The sequence below is a fragment of the Seriola lalandi genome, unplaced genomic scaffold, assembly GCF_002814215.2.
Source record: "Seriola lalandi dorsalis isolate HSWRI2012SDOR001 ecotype SW California unplaced genomic scaffold, Sedor1 jcf7180002054559, whole genome shotgun sequence".
NCBI classification, from domain to species: domain Eukaryota; kingdom Metazoa; phylum Chordata; class Actinopteri; order Carangiformes; family Carangidae; genus Seriola; species Seriola lalandi.
In genome coordinates, this window is record NW_019525112.1 from 1,787,733 (window position 1) to 1,805,025 (window position 17,293).

The 17,293-nt window shown below is 40.8% G+C and overlaps 1 protein-coding gene across 3 annotated transcripts; it reads right to left on the bottom strand.

Moving 5' to 3' along the window:
* Positions 1-432: 432 nt before the first annotated feature.
* On the bottom strand, positions 433-11,945 carry glra2 (glycine receptor, alpha 2). 3 transcript variants are annotated; one of them, XM_087176506.1, is made up of 9 exons: positions 11,860-11,945; positions 11,074-11,195; positions 8,660-8,871; positions 6,728-6,951; positions 5,388-5,470; positions 5,148-5,285; positions 4,796-5,010; positions 1,966-2,115; positions 433-760 (listed from the first exon to the last, which is right to left on the bottom strand). In XM_087176506.1, the coding sequence occupies exons 1-9, from the start codon at positions 11,943-11,945 to the stop codon at positions 479-481; spliced, it is 1,512 nt and encodes a 503-aa protein (XP_087032632.1). In that variant the 3' UTR covers positions 433-478. The 3 variants fall into 3 exon arrangements, with proteins under 3 accessions (XP_087032632.1, XP_023271683.1, XP_023271680.1); XM_023415915.2 differs by having other exon boundaries at positions 435-760; positions 8,804-8,871; XM_023415912.2 differs by having other exon boundaries at positions 437-760; positions 8,660-8,727.
* Positions 11,946-17,293: the final 5,348 nt, after the last annotated feature.

The following is a 17,293-nucleotide window of genomic DNA, read 5'->3' on the forward strand; positions in this document are numbered from 1 at the left end:
ATAATACACTATAAAACAGTCTTAAACATCCTTGATAAGAAAGACCCCTTTTTGCAATCACAAAAGGTCTTTGAGGGCCTGACTAAGCTACCTTACAGTTACAAATCCATGGAATGTTTCTTTGTTCCTTGTTTGTTCTGATGCCAACGCAGCACTGATTTCAAAAAATTTTGGTCCGTCTTCTCCAGCATGTTACTAAGCCTTGAGTTAAAACCGTTATTCCAGATTCTTTAGGAAATATTATGCAGCAGTACAACAACAAAAAAAAAACATCTGTGCCTCAAAAACTCTTCATGTTATCAGAACATGAGCATTACTGTATGATGCATGAACATTATACATTATCCCTGAAAGAACATCGCCATCATCACCATGGTGCCTCTCAATGCACAGTCTCCCATCTCATCTCACTGTGCTTTCTGAGTATTTCTCAATCTGAGAAATGAAAAATAAATGTTATTTGTCGAGGGTAAAGTCTTTACTTCTTGTGGATGTCCTCGTGCCTGATGATCTTGTAGGTAACCCAGTAGAAGACGTTGAAGATGAGGAAGGCCAGAGGAAAGGCAGCCCTGGAGATAGTGTCTATCCTCTTGGCTCTGTCCACAAACTTCTTCCTCATGGTGTCTATGTCTTTTGGGACTGACGGTTGAGGGTTTGGAGCTGGAGCAGCGTTCTTAACAGCTGAGCCATCCTTCGTTGGCAGACACTGGGTCATATTGTAGCCAGTAAAATTAAAGCGGCCTTCACGCATATCCTCATCCTGAAAAAAACATATGCACATGTGGACAGAATGACCTTACTTAGTGTTTTTTTTTTCAGCTTTGATACTTTACTTGTTAATGGTAAATGGGCTGCACTTGTCTAGTGCTTTTCAACCTTAACAAATAAAGCCCTTTATAGTTTGCCTCTCATTCACCCCTTGCACACAGTGTCTTGCTCAAGGACAGTTCAACATATGTACAGGAGGAGCCGCGGATCAAACAGCCAACCCTGCAGTTAATGTATAATCTGCTCTACCGCCTGAGCCGCAGTCGCCCAGTGGCCACAGCCAAAGTGTTACTGCAGTGCAGTGAATTTACATGGACATTAATCATGAGATATTACAAACACTTTTAAATAAGAAAAAAAAAATCCCCAATATAACCTGATGCACTTACAGTGACTGCTTAGGGGATGAATCTTAATTCAGGCAAGTCATAACCATGTTGCACTACTTCAGTATCCCAACAAGCATCTATACAACCATGTTAGCAGCTCTGAGGCTGGAGTTAGCCACAGAGCTGCTTTGACCTACATGCTATCGTCAGCCACAATGACAATGCTAACATGGTGGTGTTTAGCAGGTATTGTGTTTATCATTACAATACAACACAAAGTACAGCTGAGGCTGCTGTGAATCTTGATCTTCAGTTTAGTTTTGCAGGTTTTTGATCATACACCAAACTGAAGATGGTGTTAGATGATGGTTGCCATATTATTTTAATCTGTTCTGTACAGAACCTCTATTGCATGTCAGTCCTTGAAGAGGGATCCCCCTTCTGATCTTTATTGTCTGTTCTGCACTCCCTGAGCCCCCTGGATGCTGTATAGATTGTAAAGCCCTTGGAGGCAAATTTTGCAATATTGGTCTATATAGATAAAATTGACTTGAAATTTGTCAAAAGTCACCCGTCTGATGTTGAGATATTTCAATGCATAAGTGAAAACTTTCACCTGTTGATATTGCTAAAGGAAAAAGTCAGAGGATCACCACGTCATTAGGATTCATCTTGTGGTTGGACTCATACAGACCATACATCTGTACAAATCATCTGTACAAAAGTTAATGGCAATCCATTCATTAGTTGACGAGATATTTCACTCTGAACCGGTTGGTACAGCTGACCAGTCTACATCACCACACCTCTATTGTGGCTTAAAAGTTAGATAACAAGCAGAGGCCTCTTAAAGTCTTTTAAAGCCTACCTTGTGATTCCTCCTTTGTCTTCGCCTCAGGCGAAGGAACTCTTTCTGTTGCCTGGAGACAAAATTAACCCCAGCATATTCTAGCAATGCAGCAAATACAAAGAGCAGACACACAGCCATCCAGATATCAATGGCTTTCACGTAAGAGACCTGGGGGAGAAAACAAATTTCCTTTGTTAGATCCTGCAAGGTAACATCAGCTAACAGCTCACATGCAATATGAATTAGTGCTTTAACTTGATATTGGTTGATTTTTTTTTTTTACCCTTCCCTATTCTTTTTGATTCCTAGATCTGCTATATTTACCACGTGATTTGCACTCACTGATTCTGTTTTTTCTCTTTATTTTACTCATTATGACAGTTAACTTCTAAATGATTATGATTAAAGGGGGTGTTTGTTAACAGGAATATCAAAGCTGCCAGTAATATCAGAGATCGCATGGCCATAAACAGTGGGAAATAATTGCTGATTTAATTACCGAAAGAAAGAGAAGTGTAGCATTGGTTTTGATCTGTTTCTTTTGAGAAAGGGAGGATGAAGTCGAAAGCCTTAACTACTCATCAGCGTGACCTCCTATCTTCATGACAGCTGATTAGCATGTGGAGAAAACAACTCAGCTTTATGAGGGCACTTTAGGCATATTGAGTTATTGTTTTCTTGAATCAAAGCTCTCAAAGGCTCTCTTTAAATATTTATCAGTATACGTGTCTTTCATGTGAGAATCTCTGTTGTGGCTCAGACCTTAATGTGCTCAGCTGCAGATTGATACGTGGAGAGAGACTGATCATAAAGATCTGACACTTGATGCCTGTAGTATCCTTCGTGAAATATGTGCAAGGCAATTTACCCTGATTGAAAATAAGCTGGCACCATCTTCCGCTGCTGTTGGTAATGTACACATGCTTTAGATGACAGCAAATTGATTACTGTAACTGAAATGTTAAAGGTTCTGTAAACGAGATCTTACACAATACTACAGCAGCAAACATCTATTTTCTCTGTAAAGAGATAGTGGAGTAATGGCGTCCTGAATAGAAAACGATCACCCCCCTCCTCAAACTTAATCTGAACTTCTCTGGTCTTTGTTTTGGTTGCCGGGATGGCAACGCATGCTTGTTAGTGCATGTATGTGTGCATGTTAAAGCATGTGAGTCCCTCCCTGTTAAACCGTTGGTTCCCCCCCGCGTTTAATACACAGGGACTGCCACATGTGAAATGGCACCTTGCAGTCACCTTCCAGGATTTTCCTCCATTGAACCACGGTTTTGGTCTAAAAGATCTCCAACAAAGAAAGAGATAAGGCCAGAGCACAGGTGGACTGGCTGCTGGGACTACTGGTTCTAAACGGTCGGCCGCTGGACTGTCAAAACATCTCTAAAGTTTAAAGTTTTTACCGGCTCCATCAGTGTCATTTGTGTGGCCAATTTCAGTGGATAAGTCCAAGGCTGAATTTCTTTCTCAGCCCGACCATGGAGCCAAAACAGGTCTGGCTTCATCAAGAAGGAGAACTCTATGAGCTGCTAAAGGGCTGCAGCTGGACTCGGAGCTAGCTTTTCTTCTCCTCGATGCGCAAGTAACTTGATGGCTGCATAATGTTACCTGTCTGTTTTCATTAGTGACTGGCTACAGAAGGCGTGATAACATTATCTAACTTAGTGTTACCCATATTATGAATTTGTTCAGCAAATGTTGCTATTCCTAGCTGGCTTACTGACAGTTTTTCTATGGAGCATTTGACGGGAATGCTAGCATGGGCTAATGGTTGTGAGAGGATTGTATTTTGTTGGCTCTCGGTTACACTGGATAACTTTATTCAGTTGTGATTCAGTTGTGCCTCTTATTGTGTGTTTAGTGGCCACTTTCACTGGGCTTCGTGACACCTTGCTGAACGAGAAGCCGACAAAGCTTTTGTTTTAGTCTAAGATGCTGGTGGTCTAGAGCAACGGTGAGCAGTGGCAATCATTTACAGAAACTCTCTTGCAATGTACTTCAACCACATATCATTTCATTCATTTGATTCATTGATGGTTTGGATACATTTTGTCATATTGTTTGTCTTTATATTTGCCAGGGATATGAATCCATCCTCCATCTGATTACTCTTGCTTTCCAAGTTCACTTGGACCTTAAGGTCCCTGTAACTTCATATATTTACATGTAATAGAGACCCTGTAGGTCTGTAAATTTCCTGACTTACACCATTTGTTTTTAATAAACCACGGATAAAGGCTTTTCTTAATCTTATAGTTTTAGTTTTCATTGATAGTTTCTTAGCTAAATTTTAGCTCCATAATACCTTTACAAAAGTCGCAGACATTGATTAAAACATATCCTAATATAGTTGCCAACCTTTCGTGTCGGGGCTATCGCCAGATAATCTAATTCAATCATACTAAGATCTTTTACATGTGACAAAATGGTGACATTTCTACAATCCATGTAGAGTTGCAGATAAATGTCAACTTAAATTCTTAAATTTCTCCTAAAAGTTGCCACAAAACTCTACACACAGCATATTTCAACTCTAGTTATCGCAGTTTTGGTCCTTGCAATGATTTGTCCCTAACCTTTAACTGTGAAACACTTTTAAGCAAGCAGTTAATAAACATCTGAATATATGAGTGACCAAACTTGATTTAAATATATATACTACAATATATAAACATATACAATTTCTAACAAATGTCTGTATTGGTGCCTGCATTTATATACTCTCTTTACATTGTGTTCTACCAGTCGAGGCTTTTATGTGCTTTGAATAAATTAGACCTGTATTAGTGCCACAAGTTTACCAGTCCTGCTGTAAAGAGAAAGAACTGTGGTTTACCTTTGGAAGAGAAGCTCTAGAGCCCGAGCTTTGGGTGGTCATGGTTAGCACAGTGGTGATGCCCAGTGCCACTCTGGCAGGAGCAGCATCCATATTGATCCAAAAAGACACCCATGAGAGGATGACAATCAGGAGGGAAGGAATGTACATCTGGATCAGATAGTAGCCCATCTGGCGCTCGAGATGGAATTTAACTTCAATACAGGTGAATTTACCTGTTCAACAGCAAGGAACACAAACACACTTCAGCCACCACACCGGGAGGAATGTTAGCTGAATGAAGTCTGTGTGTGTGTGTGTGTGTGTGTGTGTGTGTGTGTGTGTGTGTGTGTGTGTGTGTGTGTCCTCTGACCAGTGTTGTAGTGTTTGGTACAGTAGCCCAGCTCCTTCTCTTCCCTCATGATGAACTGAGGCAGGGTGAGCCCCTCTGACACCTGCACTGCACCGTTCTCCAGCCACTCAAAGATCAAGTCATTCATGGTGTAGCCAACTAGAGACAGAAGAGAACATAAGATGAATCAAAACTGAGACACTCAGTAAAAGCTCACTGAAGAAACTGCAGTGACAAAACCGTGAAAAAGTCAATCCTTACAACTTTCCAGCTGCATTGTACAAGTTTGCACATCCATCGGAAAGTTCTTCAGGTCCATCGGGCATGACAGAATGAGAGTCAACCTGTGATGTGAGACAAAGTCGTACAGTAAGATACAGACTACACCAAGGAATACATGTTTGATTCTGACAGAAATATGCTTTAAAACTTGAACTGCTGAGTCGACACATGGATTGAAAATAATTTGCTTGAAAAATGAAATTACAGTTTTTTGTAATCTCAGTATTGTGCTTCTTTCTCCTGTGTGATAGCCTCTGACACATCATGTAGGATTCCCTTCAGCAGGTTCCTATCACACTTTCATTACTGCAACTTATTGTCTCTTTGATGCATTGTGGCCCACAGTCTGTTCACTCTGTTATTTTTCTCATGAATGGAGAGAGCGGCTAACCGCCTCTCATCTCTCACGTTGACCCTCTCTGCCTCCACACCTGAGCTCCCCTGAGCCTTGAGCTGCTCTTTAAATGGACTCAGAATTGATCTGCTCTGTATCGTATCACTGCAGCGAAAATTGAATGCTGTGTGCGATTGAAGTTGTATTGAAATTAAATGAAACATATTTTCATATCTTATGCTGAATTTTGCTCAAGATTTGTGCTGATAAGCCTTAAAAATGCCATCCATTGTGATCTGGTTGCATGTTTCACAGTTTTCCGCAGTGTCTATATGGATATGGATATGGATATGGATATGGAGACTAACAAGTAGAAGGATTCCCTTTTTTTTCCTTCGCTTTTGGTTCTATCTTTGCTTTGGATTCTCAACAATGCCCTCTTGCAATCAGTGTTCCTTTATTAAAAATCTACATTGCACATGGGGATGTACTGTAGTTCAGTGAATTATGCCATTTCAAAGGAGAGATCATAATGCGATAAAATCCATTTAGCACTACGCTTTAGATTGACAGACTTTGATGTTTGAGAGGAAATGTAAGAAAAGCAATAAGTGAACGTGTCCTGGGGCGATCTATGCATCAGAGCTTTTGCTTCTCTGTAGTCTCATCTTTCACTCCACAGATTCCTACCTCCGCTACAGCACTGCAAGGCCCAGATGCTGTAAACTACGGTTGCAACTAACAATTCTTTTCATTACCGACTGATAAACGGATCATTTTCTTGGTTAATAACTTGGTCTGGAGAACATCAGCACTGACAATTGCCCATCACAATTCCCCAGAGCCCATGGTGACATCTTGAAATATCAGTTTTTGTGCAAAAAGATTTTCAGCTTACTATTATAGAAGAAAACTGGAAACATTGAAGCTAGAACCGGTGTCATTTTTAATGCTTTCGTTTAAAACAACACGTTCAACACATAACCTGATACTGTAGAGGACAGTCCCATCCTTAAAAATCCTCAGCAGCTTGTTGTCTGTGGTGACATCATGGAAGTTGGCTCCTTTCTCATTGGCAAAGAAGAGGTCAGGCTTCCATATGGAGTCCAGCATGGACGGGTCCAGGTCGAGGGAGGAATCTGGGTATTTGCTATACGCCAGCCGAGGGTCATTCCACTTCTGCCGCAGGAAGATGTTCACTCTGTAATCCTGCAGAGATGACAAGCAGCTTTGCATATTTTGTAGTGTGGTGATTGGGGTTATGAGAAAGCATGCCGGCGATGGGGCATCAGTCATCAGTATCGTTTTTTTTTTATGTCATATAACTGTCGTTTTGATAAGGTGAATAGGAAAATTGCATTGGTCAGCCTACATCTGCATGATTACTCTAATACAGTAAAATACATCCATTATAAAATAATGATAATAAATTAATAGAACAAGCAAGCAACTATACCAATTCTTAAAAAGTCAAAACCTTATTGTTCACATGTGTTTTCTCGAGTGGTAGAATGTAACTAAGTACAAGTGTATTTGTACTTGAGTATTTCCATTTCACACAACTTAATATTTGTACTTCTCTGCATTACTGAAAGTAATATTCTACTTTTCCATCAGCTACATTCATTTGACAGCTATTACTTTGTTACTTTGTAGATTAAGATTTTACATAGAAAACATGATTATCTTAAGAAATATAGATTGAACAGTGTGTAAAGTTGTTAAAATTATCTCTTGTAGTTTACACATGAACCCATATATAATATTATTACATTAATATAGTACACACAATAATATAATGCTCTGGAAAGGGCCATTCTGTATTATGTAATTTTTTGATACTTATTGTACATTTTACAGCTAATACTTTCACTTAAGGAAAAGCTTTCAATGCTCCCTCCACCACAGATTGAAAAACATTTCAATATTAATGTAATATTAATGAGAACATATGAAATAAAATGGATAATGAGCAAAAAATGATTTCCATTGCACACCACACAAAATCTATATCATCAATATAACGACACTATCATCTATATGCCTATGTAATTTTAAATTTCATATATACATTTGCAACACTGACCTTATAATACTGTTCTTATTAATCATAATTATCTAAGTGCCATTATGGAAGCTAAACGGTGCATTTGTCAGATGTAGTAGCTGATGAGGAAAACTCTAACAGTGTAGTTAGTCGTAGATTGAATGTCACAAAGCTCAGTTGCTCAGAGTAATTGACATGTCATGATGATGAGAAGCCCTTATGTTTGACATTTCATCAGCATATTGGCGGTTCCAAATATTTGCCTGCGTGTCTAAAGCCATGTAATGCCCTGGCAATCTTATGAGCTCCAGCTCCTGTGCAAATTAACATCATCCATTCATGATCTAAATAGTTATTATCAGTCATTATGGATCCTTTGATCAGGATGAGTTTCCATGCAGCTTCGCAGGTTTTATGTTTGTACCCGAGATGCTTTCACACATCGCATATCTACATCATACATACCCCTTATCATGCCGTATGTCGATGTAGATGAGCTTCTGTTTGAAAGCCCAGCCCCTCCACCCCCACTCACAGTTACCAGCTGCACTTGAAGTGACTTTTAGTTGTTCTATGAATTATTAAACCTGGACTAACACATGTAAAGAGGAGATTAACTAGCAGATTTAGAAAGATTTGTGATGTCTGTGCGTGTCATGGACCCGCCAATAGACTCTTTGATGGCAAAAAAACAAGTATTTTTATGAATAGGAAGACATAGCATGGATAGATGTTTAAAAAAAAAAAAGAAAAAAAAAGAAAGAAATTGTTTAGGTCAGGTAAAAAAAACAAAAAACAGGATGATTCAATCTGAACTCCAGAGCAGGGATCAGGGCTTTAGAACATTTCCAAGCACAACGCTCAACTCACCATTGTAGTTTCTGCTATAGAACCAAAGCTGTTGATAAATATGTTGCAGGTAACATTAACTGGTGGACCTGCAGGTTGAGGGATAGATAACACATTGACACATTGTACAGGGCAGAAAGCAGCCAAAATGCCAGAGGAACTCACCATAGTTGTCTCTGTGACAGAGCCGAAACTGTTGATAAAAATATTGCATGTAACGTTTACAGGGGGACCTGTGAAATGGAATGACAATGAAATGACAGGAAAAAGCCTTAAACCATATCTTCATGGACGACTGGGTTTGGAGCAGTGAAGATCTTTCAACAAGAAATTCGGGGTCCGTTGGTTTACAAGCTGTTGTTGCACTGTGTATGTCAATGTGCATTAACACCAACAAGCAACTCTGTTTTTATCTTTATCATTATTATTATTGTTATTATTATTATTATTTAATGGGAGCTTCAGGAGTGGATGATGACATGTCGCATGCTTTGTTAAACCAGAGGCAAAAGATCACATACAAGGAGACGATCCATGTTTGGTTTTAGTGACTGAACTGATGTTTTCAGATTCTGCTGAGTGTTTTTTCAATGCAGTTATATTCAAACTGCTTATTTAACAATCAGTAACAATATCATACTATATCAGCTTGTTATAGTCTTTAAACTCAAGTGATGTGATCTCTTGTATGGTGATCTTTTGTGGTCAACATTCTGTAAACACATCTTTTCTACATCCTGTCCTTACAAATTCAGCAGAGGATACATGCACACACACACATGCACACACAAACAGTAATGTAGAGCTGCCTGACTGACTGTCAGTCAGAAAAAAAAAAAGCATTTTGAATATGTCAATTCCTTTAGTATCTTAAATGAACTGAAAATGAAAATAATCATCAGTTGCAACCCTACAGTCATGTATTAGCTCTGATATAAAACCAGAGCATCATCTACCCAACACTGTGAGTAAAAAGAAACCAGCATGCTCTAATGAGTAGTGTCATTTTTACTCCAGAGTGGCCTGAACTGAAATCTGTTTTGCGAGGCTTGCCAGGTTATGCCATCTAAAGTCACTGCAAATCTTTTCTCTCCATCTGATAAGTGAAGTTGTAAGCCCTTCCCATTGCCCTTCCCCTGTGCGTTCTTCATCAATATTGCATGGCACTTGGTATTAATATTTGCCTCAGTTTGTCGTCAGGTGGCTACATTTAACAGCAGAAGCAGAAAAATAAAGCGGTGCCTCCTCACAACAAACTCAGCAATGAAATCTAGGTCAGCCTTCAGAAATACAGTTCAACGCTCCCTTCAAAGTATGACTAGCAGGTTCGCTACAGAAATCATCTGTTTACATCGCAGTGGGTTCATGCAAAAGTGTTTGTTTTCTAGCGATAAGGTGCTAGATTGTGTATGAGACAGGGAGCTTTATTTATCTCTAAATACAGAGAGAATCTGAACGCAACCAGCAGCATTCAAATCAGGCTTTATGTCTTTTAATCCATGTGTGCTTATCCTCTCTTTATTAGCTGGAAACAGTCGCTTACATTTCACCCATCCCCTCAAAATGCCAGCCGGAGTTAAAGAGACTGTCCTCCTCTCATCTCAAGTCCATTTCAGCAATCTTGTCAACATTTTCCCTTCACTCCCAGATGGAGAGGAAGTATCTGGGCCATGTATTTCTGAATCCTGCTAATCAATCCCCGTGCCGTATACTGTCTATCCTGGAATCCCCCAAACTGCCCGACAAATCCCAGCCCACCTGACCCAGACTGCAGTGGGTCTGAGCCCCAGCAGTCCAGCCTCTGCCTCCCCTCACTCAACTCTGTTCCAGTGACAGATGCTGTGTCTCTCTCCAGCATCACAGCAACAACAACAGAGGAAGTCAGTAGCCTGCAGCCTTGCCACAGGGACACCATCCATCATTTGGTCTGTCATGGTGGCATCCCCGTCTGCTCCCAGTACCAGTCTGAGACTGGTCCTTTACAAGGACCCCCCACACCCCCCTCTTCCCATTTCTAAATGATTATTTAATGGAGATATGGATTCTATTGCACATTATTTCACCAAATGAAAACAAGTGTGCAATGTTATGGTGAGGGCTTAGTTCATGATTTAATTCAAGGCAGGACAGTCACTCCACTGTCAGCTGGAGTGATTGATTGTTCTTATCAAAGGAATGGCAGCACAGTACCTTCTAAACAGATAACAGCCAGTGGATCTCCAGATAAGTAATAGTCAGACTCTGCTGTGTTTACAGTTACACTTAAGGGAGATGGACCTACTCCACATGCAGAAACACTCCATGTGCATTATTGACAAAAGGTGGTAGTTGTGTGTGGGTTATGGGGGGGGGGGGGGGGGGGACAAGGCAAGACTCAAGTGTGTGAGGTGAAGTGTGTGAAGATTTCCAAAAGACGAAGATGATGATAAACACACCTTTAAAATTCGGTCTTATTCGTGCATCATACCCGGACGTGCGACCCATGAGTGAGTCCAGAAAGTCTGATGGAGACAGGTTGGAGGATGATCTGGAATCGTGCTCCTTGGCATCCACAACTCTGGAACACACACACACACACACACACACACACACAGCCACACAGCGTGAGGAAAAATCACTTGTTCAGACAGAAGTCAGAGCTCAAAACCGGGCATGAAACCTTATCTGTCGCCAAGCAGCTGCCGGGGAGTGATGGACACACACATGGAAACTAGAAAATGTGTTAAAGCGCACACACGTATCAGATTAATCTTATTTGATTTCGATGTCTCGGGCATTTCCTTTAACATCATGCAAGACTACTACACAGACACCACAGCATGCTGTCATTTATAATGGAGGCATTACAGGAATATAGTTGTGATGCCGCAGGATAATAGAAAATAATACCATTACGTGAGTAAATGTCACTGTTAAGTCATCGCACTAAAAGAAAGAAATCCTTATTGAGTTATACGCTTTAAGAATATTTTAGGGAGCGAATGGGGCTCACAACAATAATTCAAACTGTTGAAAATAAACAGTAACTTTAGTCAATCCAAATCAAAGCAACACTCAAGCAATTACCAACTTAGTCTGTGAAGAAAAAAGTCGCCACCCATTTTATATTGTTTCTTTATGTAAGCCATCAAATACTTGAATGAATGATCTCATTTTCCAGACTTCAGAAAGAAGAAATAATTAGTTTTAAATCACTATGTCTAGTAAATAGATCCCCTTACCTAAAGTTGCTCGTCTCCATGAAATATGTAAGTAAAGCTACCAAAACCTTAATGAAGGAGCGATTCATTCCTGGTGGTTTCCCCATGTGCTCACTTTTCTATTTCTTCCATATGTTTACATTGGTCAAACACATAATCCAAATTGGGATGCTGCTTTCTTCCTGAGCAAGTCGCGAGCGTTTGGGTGTTCTTGTGTCACACAAAAATACAGGAGACATTCCTCAACGCAGCCACACAGCATGGTTTAGTTTCATTCAAACTCTGACTCCCAGAAACAGATTTCTCGAAGCGGAGGTGTGAAGGAACATCAGTCCTGTGGCCAGACGTCGAGAGGGTGAAACTCCAAAACGCATCCCACCCCCCCCTACCTCCTTGGAAGCTTTGGCGTTGGCTCGCTCTGTGAAGACAACCTTTCCCACCCCCCCGTTGGCCCGTGTTGTTACTTATGAAGTGAAATATTTCGCAGGTGGAGGAAGCGTCTTCTGTTGAGGAATGGGAGAGGAACGCCTTTTCTCATTTCAGCACTTGGACAGCTCCCGGCTCCGTTACGCGCAAGCGCAAGGCTTAAAAGTGGTGGACGTGAGTTGGTTCTCAATAAGTCCAATAAACGAGAGAGGTAATTTGCAGAAACACATTCAAACATCCTGTTACATAACGATAGATGTCTCTTTTAAATATTAGAGCTTTTGTCTCACGAGATCGCCCTGATCGTGAAACTCCCAGTGCGCGCAGCGAGGCGTCAGGATCAACTGGCTTTAGGAAGTGTGTATGTTTTCCAGTGGTGTAATTAAGAACATCAACTGATATCGGTAATGTCACGGTATAATATCAATCTATACCCTCCAGTTGAAATAAGCCTATGACTTAACATTCCTCCTAATTTTGCATTTTGCTGAAATCAGAAAAAAACAGACGGACGCTGATTGACTGGTTTCTCTGACATCATCCTAGGCTGTAATTTTACGCAATATGCTTTTTTTATGTGTGCTCCCATCCTTGTCTGTTTGGAGCTACCTACATCCTCACAGAGATATGAAAAGTGTAAACAAAGGACGCACCAGCGAGAAGCCGCTGGGAGAGTATTTGGTACCCTGGTTGCCCTGGAAACAGATTTCCGAGGCACATCATTGGAAATGCTGAAAGGTTGGCCTCCCAGAGCGAGACAGAACAGAACTGACAGACAGACAGTCAGAGACACAGACGGAGGGGTGGAGGGGGTAGAGGTTTAGTAGGCCACCACGCAGATGTAATAATTATTATTCAATATAAATGTATACAAGCTCCTGGTATTGATACAGAGGCTGGATGTGAACCTGGCAGTGTGAGGATGTGAGTGGGCTGTGAGGCTTCACGACCACAGGCATGAATGACTCATTCCACATGAATACACAGGCATGTGCTGTGGAAGAACCAGCTAAACTTAGTGAGAGGGTGGAAAAAATTTTTTTTAAAGTATTTCATTCACATCAAGTGAATCACGGGCATCAGTGTTGCGAGATTACTCCCAGTGCATCACATGCCTGAGTGCTGTGACATGCTCGAGGCCATATTACACTTTGGTCTGACACTTGGTTTTTACTGACCAGTCTCCAGATGATCTCGGCCTGTCTCAGCCCGAGGACGAGTCATAGTGTCTTCCTCCTTTAATGCTGAGGTCCAAATTACAAGTGTCACATTGAATCTCATGCTTTGGGAAATGTATGGCTTGCCCTGGTCGGGGATTTAATATTTTGCCATCAGAGGTCTTGTGCACAGCGTGTTCTGCAGCAAGTTCAACCGGCATGAATACTGGATGTCCTGTATGAATTATTTACCAACAGGCACATGTACTGTATGTCCATGTTTTCTTTTTTGATTAACAAAGGGAAACAAACAAAGTCAGTTTTTGTCTCCCGTGATGAGCAGATTCACTGTTACGTGCATGACTCGAATGTCACTGTGTCTGATATAAGTCAAAAATAACAGCTTTAAAACCTGAAGTCTCTTTAATGATTACATTTCCTACTGGTAAGGGCCAAAAATTCTCTTTGCACTCAAGTCATTTATTACCCATCTCCGAGACAGCTGTGGTTGGCTTGTCTGTGTAATGACAACCAACCACAGCTTCAATTGGCCATTAGTTTCCATGAGGAAAGTCTTTGGGCCAGGTGGGTCACATAATTAAAGGAGAACAAGTCAAATCCGTGTGTCATTAAGAGGCGAGAGGGATGTAGTGTACCTCTCTGTCTGTGAAAGGGGAGAATAAAACAGAACAATTCTTAAGACATGGACTGTCTGTCTGTCTCATTTATCCAGCAGATTCCACACAGCCATTAAAATCACAAGCTCAAGACAGGCAAAGACGCTATTTTAAAGCTGCCCACACACAACAAAGATTGGTCGCTGCTGCCTGGTACTCTGTGGGGAATTATGGGTTTTACATCATCTGGTTTATTGTGTTGTCTAAAGGGATTTTCAGCACAATTTATAACTTTGAAATGAAATCAGAAGGTTTCCTTTTTTTTTTTTGGTAATCTCTCTGTTCTAATACAACATCCTAAAATAACATACACATCAATTGAACATGCTGTGATCTTTGCATCTGTATTTGTACACAGAACTGTTTTTTTTCTTCTTCTTCTTTTTTTAAAAAAAGAAGAATAAAGTGGAAGCAGTAACCGGCTGGAAGCTCCGTGTAGTCCGGGTAGCCTGTTGTAATTGATCCCCCTCAATAACTGAAGAGTTGTAGACCGACTGGAGAGCTCACCTGGAAACAACAAGCAAGGCTTTACCACCCTGATGCTCATGTGCACTGGACTGGAGACAATTGAGAGCTGCAGAGTATCCATTGCTCCATCGATTTCTTGTATCTTTATCCCACTTAATGACTTTTTCGGTCTATAATTCAACTCATGGAGCTGATCCCGGGCCTAGCAGGGATAGCAGAGAAGCAACTTGTGGTGGGAGCTATTTTGATGAGGAGGAAGATGCCGGAGGAAGAATGCAAAGGATTTAATGAGTGGATTCTTGAAGAGGAGCAAGGATTTGAGAATTCTCTAGTGCCTCAACACCCAGCACAATTATCATAAGCTCTCTGTCATAGCAAAAATGAAGCTATTTTGAGGCTCCTATGTGGCACACAAGAGAATGATAACCATGTTTAGATAATACACACATCCTGGCTTCAGCACAAGCACATGGACAAATGGTGAACATACTCTTCCCTATAGAGTCATGTGGACCACATAGGTTCAACCATGAACAGCCTCAATGCTCCACTCTTTAGGTCACTTTATCCCTCCGGCCGAGTGAAGAGAGCAGCCGTGGTCTTCACTAAGACTCATCTGTCAATCACAGCTTTCCTTCATCAGTGGGAGCGCACTGACAGCCACAGAGCCTTTCTCCATCACTGAGCACTGAAAAAACCCACTGATCCCCAGTCTAGACCCCCATACACGCTCCACACTCACCCTGTCTCTGCACATTCAATCAGCCGAATGAAACGCCACAGCACATTTGCAGGGTGTGTACAACCTATCGAACATTAATGACTGTGTTCAGTTTGTTAAGCAATTACACTTCCTCAAGTGAATCCGTCACATTTTCCATCCAAGATCTGCATGTTCGAGACCCCTTCTCCCCTGAGCTCCGGTTTTCTTGTGCAGTCACCCAGGCCCTAAACAGCACACATACACATGCTGTTCCCCGGCCAGTGTCTGCTCCGTGTTGACACTGGCTCACAATTTATCTATTTCTAGCTCGCAGGCTTGTCTCACTGTGCGTTGTCACTGGAGTTGCGCAGCTGTCAAAGTGATGCAAGAATAGATTGAAGACTGGATGCAATTTCAATTGCTTAACTGGTTTACATCGGTTTCTTAGATGTATGTTATGGGACCAATTATGCACGAGAGGGACACTGAGAGAGCAGCAGGGCTTATTCTCTGTCTTTTTTTTTCCTTTTTTTTTTTGATATTTATGGGGAAACTGGGCTTGTGTTGAATATTAATGCGTGTTGATATTCCAGGTTAATGTGGTGGAGAAAAATTCCTGTGGCAGGGAATAACATAGCTGGTTGCAGCATCTCACCAAGTCTGTCAGAAGAAGCAGGGAGCGTTATGATTGTTGTCATATAGTGGAGTATATATGTGCAGATGTACAGTTAAAAGGCTCACGGTTAGAATACAAGACATGATGTGCTTGCACAAACATGACTTCACAAAAGTGATTAGCATGCAGCCTGTCAAATGGAGGAATGCATTAAAGATGACTGACTGTCACACCGCAAATGAATCCAGTTCTATAGAAGTGAGCAGCGGACTGTACCAGGGAGGGTTGTTTTCTGTCCCAGTGGTCTGTCCTTGTGCCTGCTGTGTGTTTTCCTGAGGTAAAAGAAGAAAAGGATCGCTGGCATCCCACAGAAACAGTATCTTCTTTGACTAGACACTTGCCACATCTCTTCTCCAACTCTTCATGTCTGTCTCGCTTTAAATTATCAGAAAAGTGTATGGCAGGTTTACTTTATCCACAGCTGTGCCATGACCACGTATACTTTGAAGTTTTCTGTCAGAACTGAAATCGTTCATTCATCATGTTTCCGTCATGTCTGTTGTTTTCCCTGGAGTTGGCGGTTTTTCAGAGTTCAGCTGTAGTGTTTCTCATTAACCATTCTCTATGTTATTTACAGGGATCTGTGCGATAATGTGATTAATGTTCACATTTTAAACCTCAGACCTTAAATGCTGATCGGTACATGAAATGCATCAGGGGCTGAACTGCCTGCCTGTCTTGAATGTAATGTTAAAAAATTCACAGATGAAACGAGATTTCCAAGGTACCACAATAAAAAAAAAATGCTTGAGCAGATGGCGTTATTTGTGTAACGCTCAGTGATGTTCAGTTTGTTTGGAAACATACAGAGCCACACTGACTGATGTACCATATTCAGATATGCCACTATTGATCTTTGTGTTGAGCTCATTGCACCATCCACCTCCAGTATGTCTTCATTCTCCTCCTTCAAGACCGTGTGCTTCATGAAAAGTTTACATTGCCTTGCAGAACGTTTAAACATCAAAGATGCTGCTGTAACTAAAAAAGATGCTTCTGTTGCAACTCACTGAAGATGTCAGGATGGATATCACAGCTACAATATGTGTCTCCTACCATTACCAACACTTTGTAGAATGTTTATAGCTTTTAACTAATGACTTTCATTCACTTTTAATAAATCATTGACCCAAACATTCTTCTTATTAATGGTCTACAACTCATCTACAAAGTGAACATGCTTTATTAACAATTAATTAACCAATTTCTCCTTTAAAAAAAGAGATAAACTGCTAAGAAATTATGATTTTTTTTTTAGAAACAGGTATAATTAATGTAAAATGTGCAAAATATTAAAAAATAAACGGATTATGTCGTTTCCAAATCAGAGGGTCACATACAGTATTTT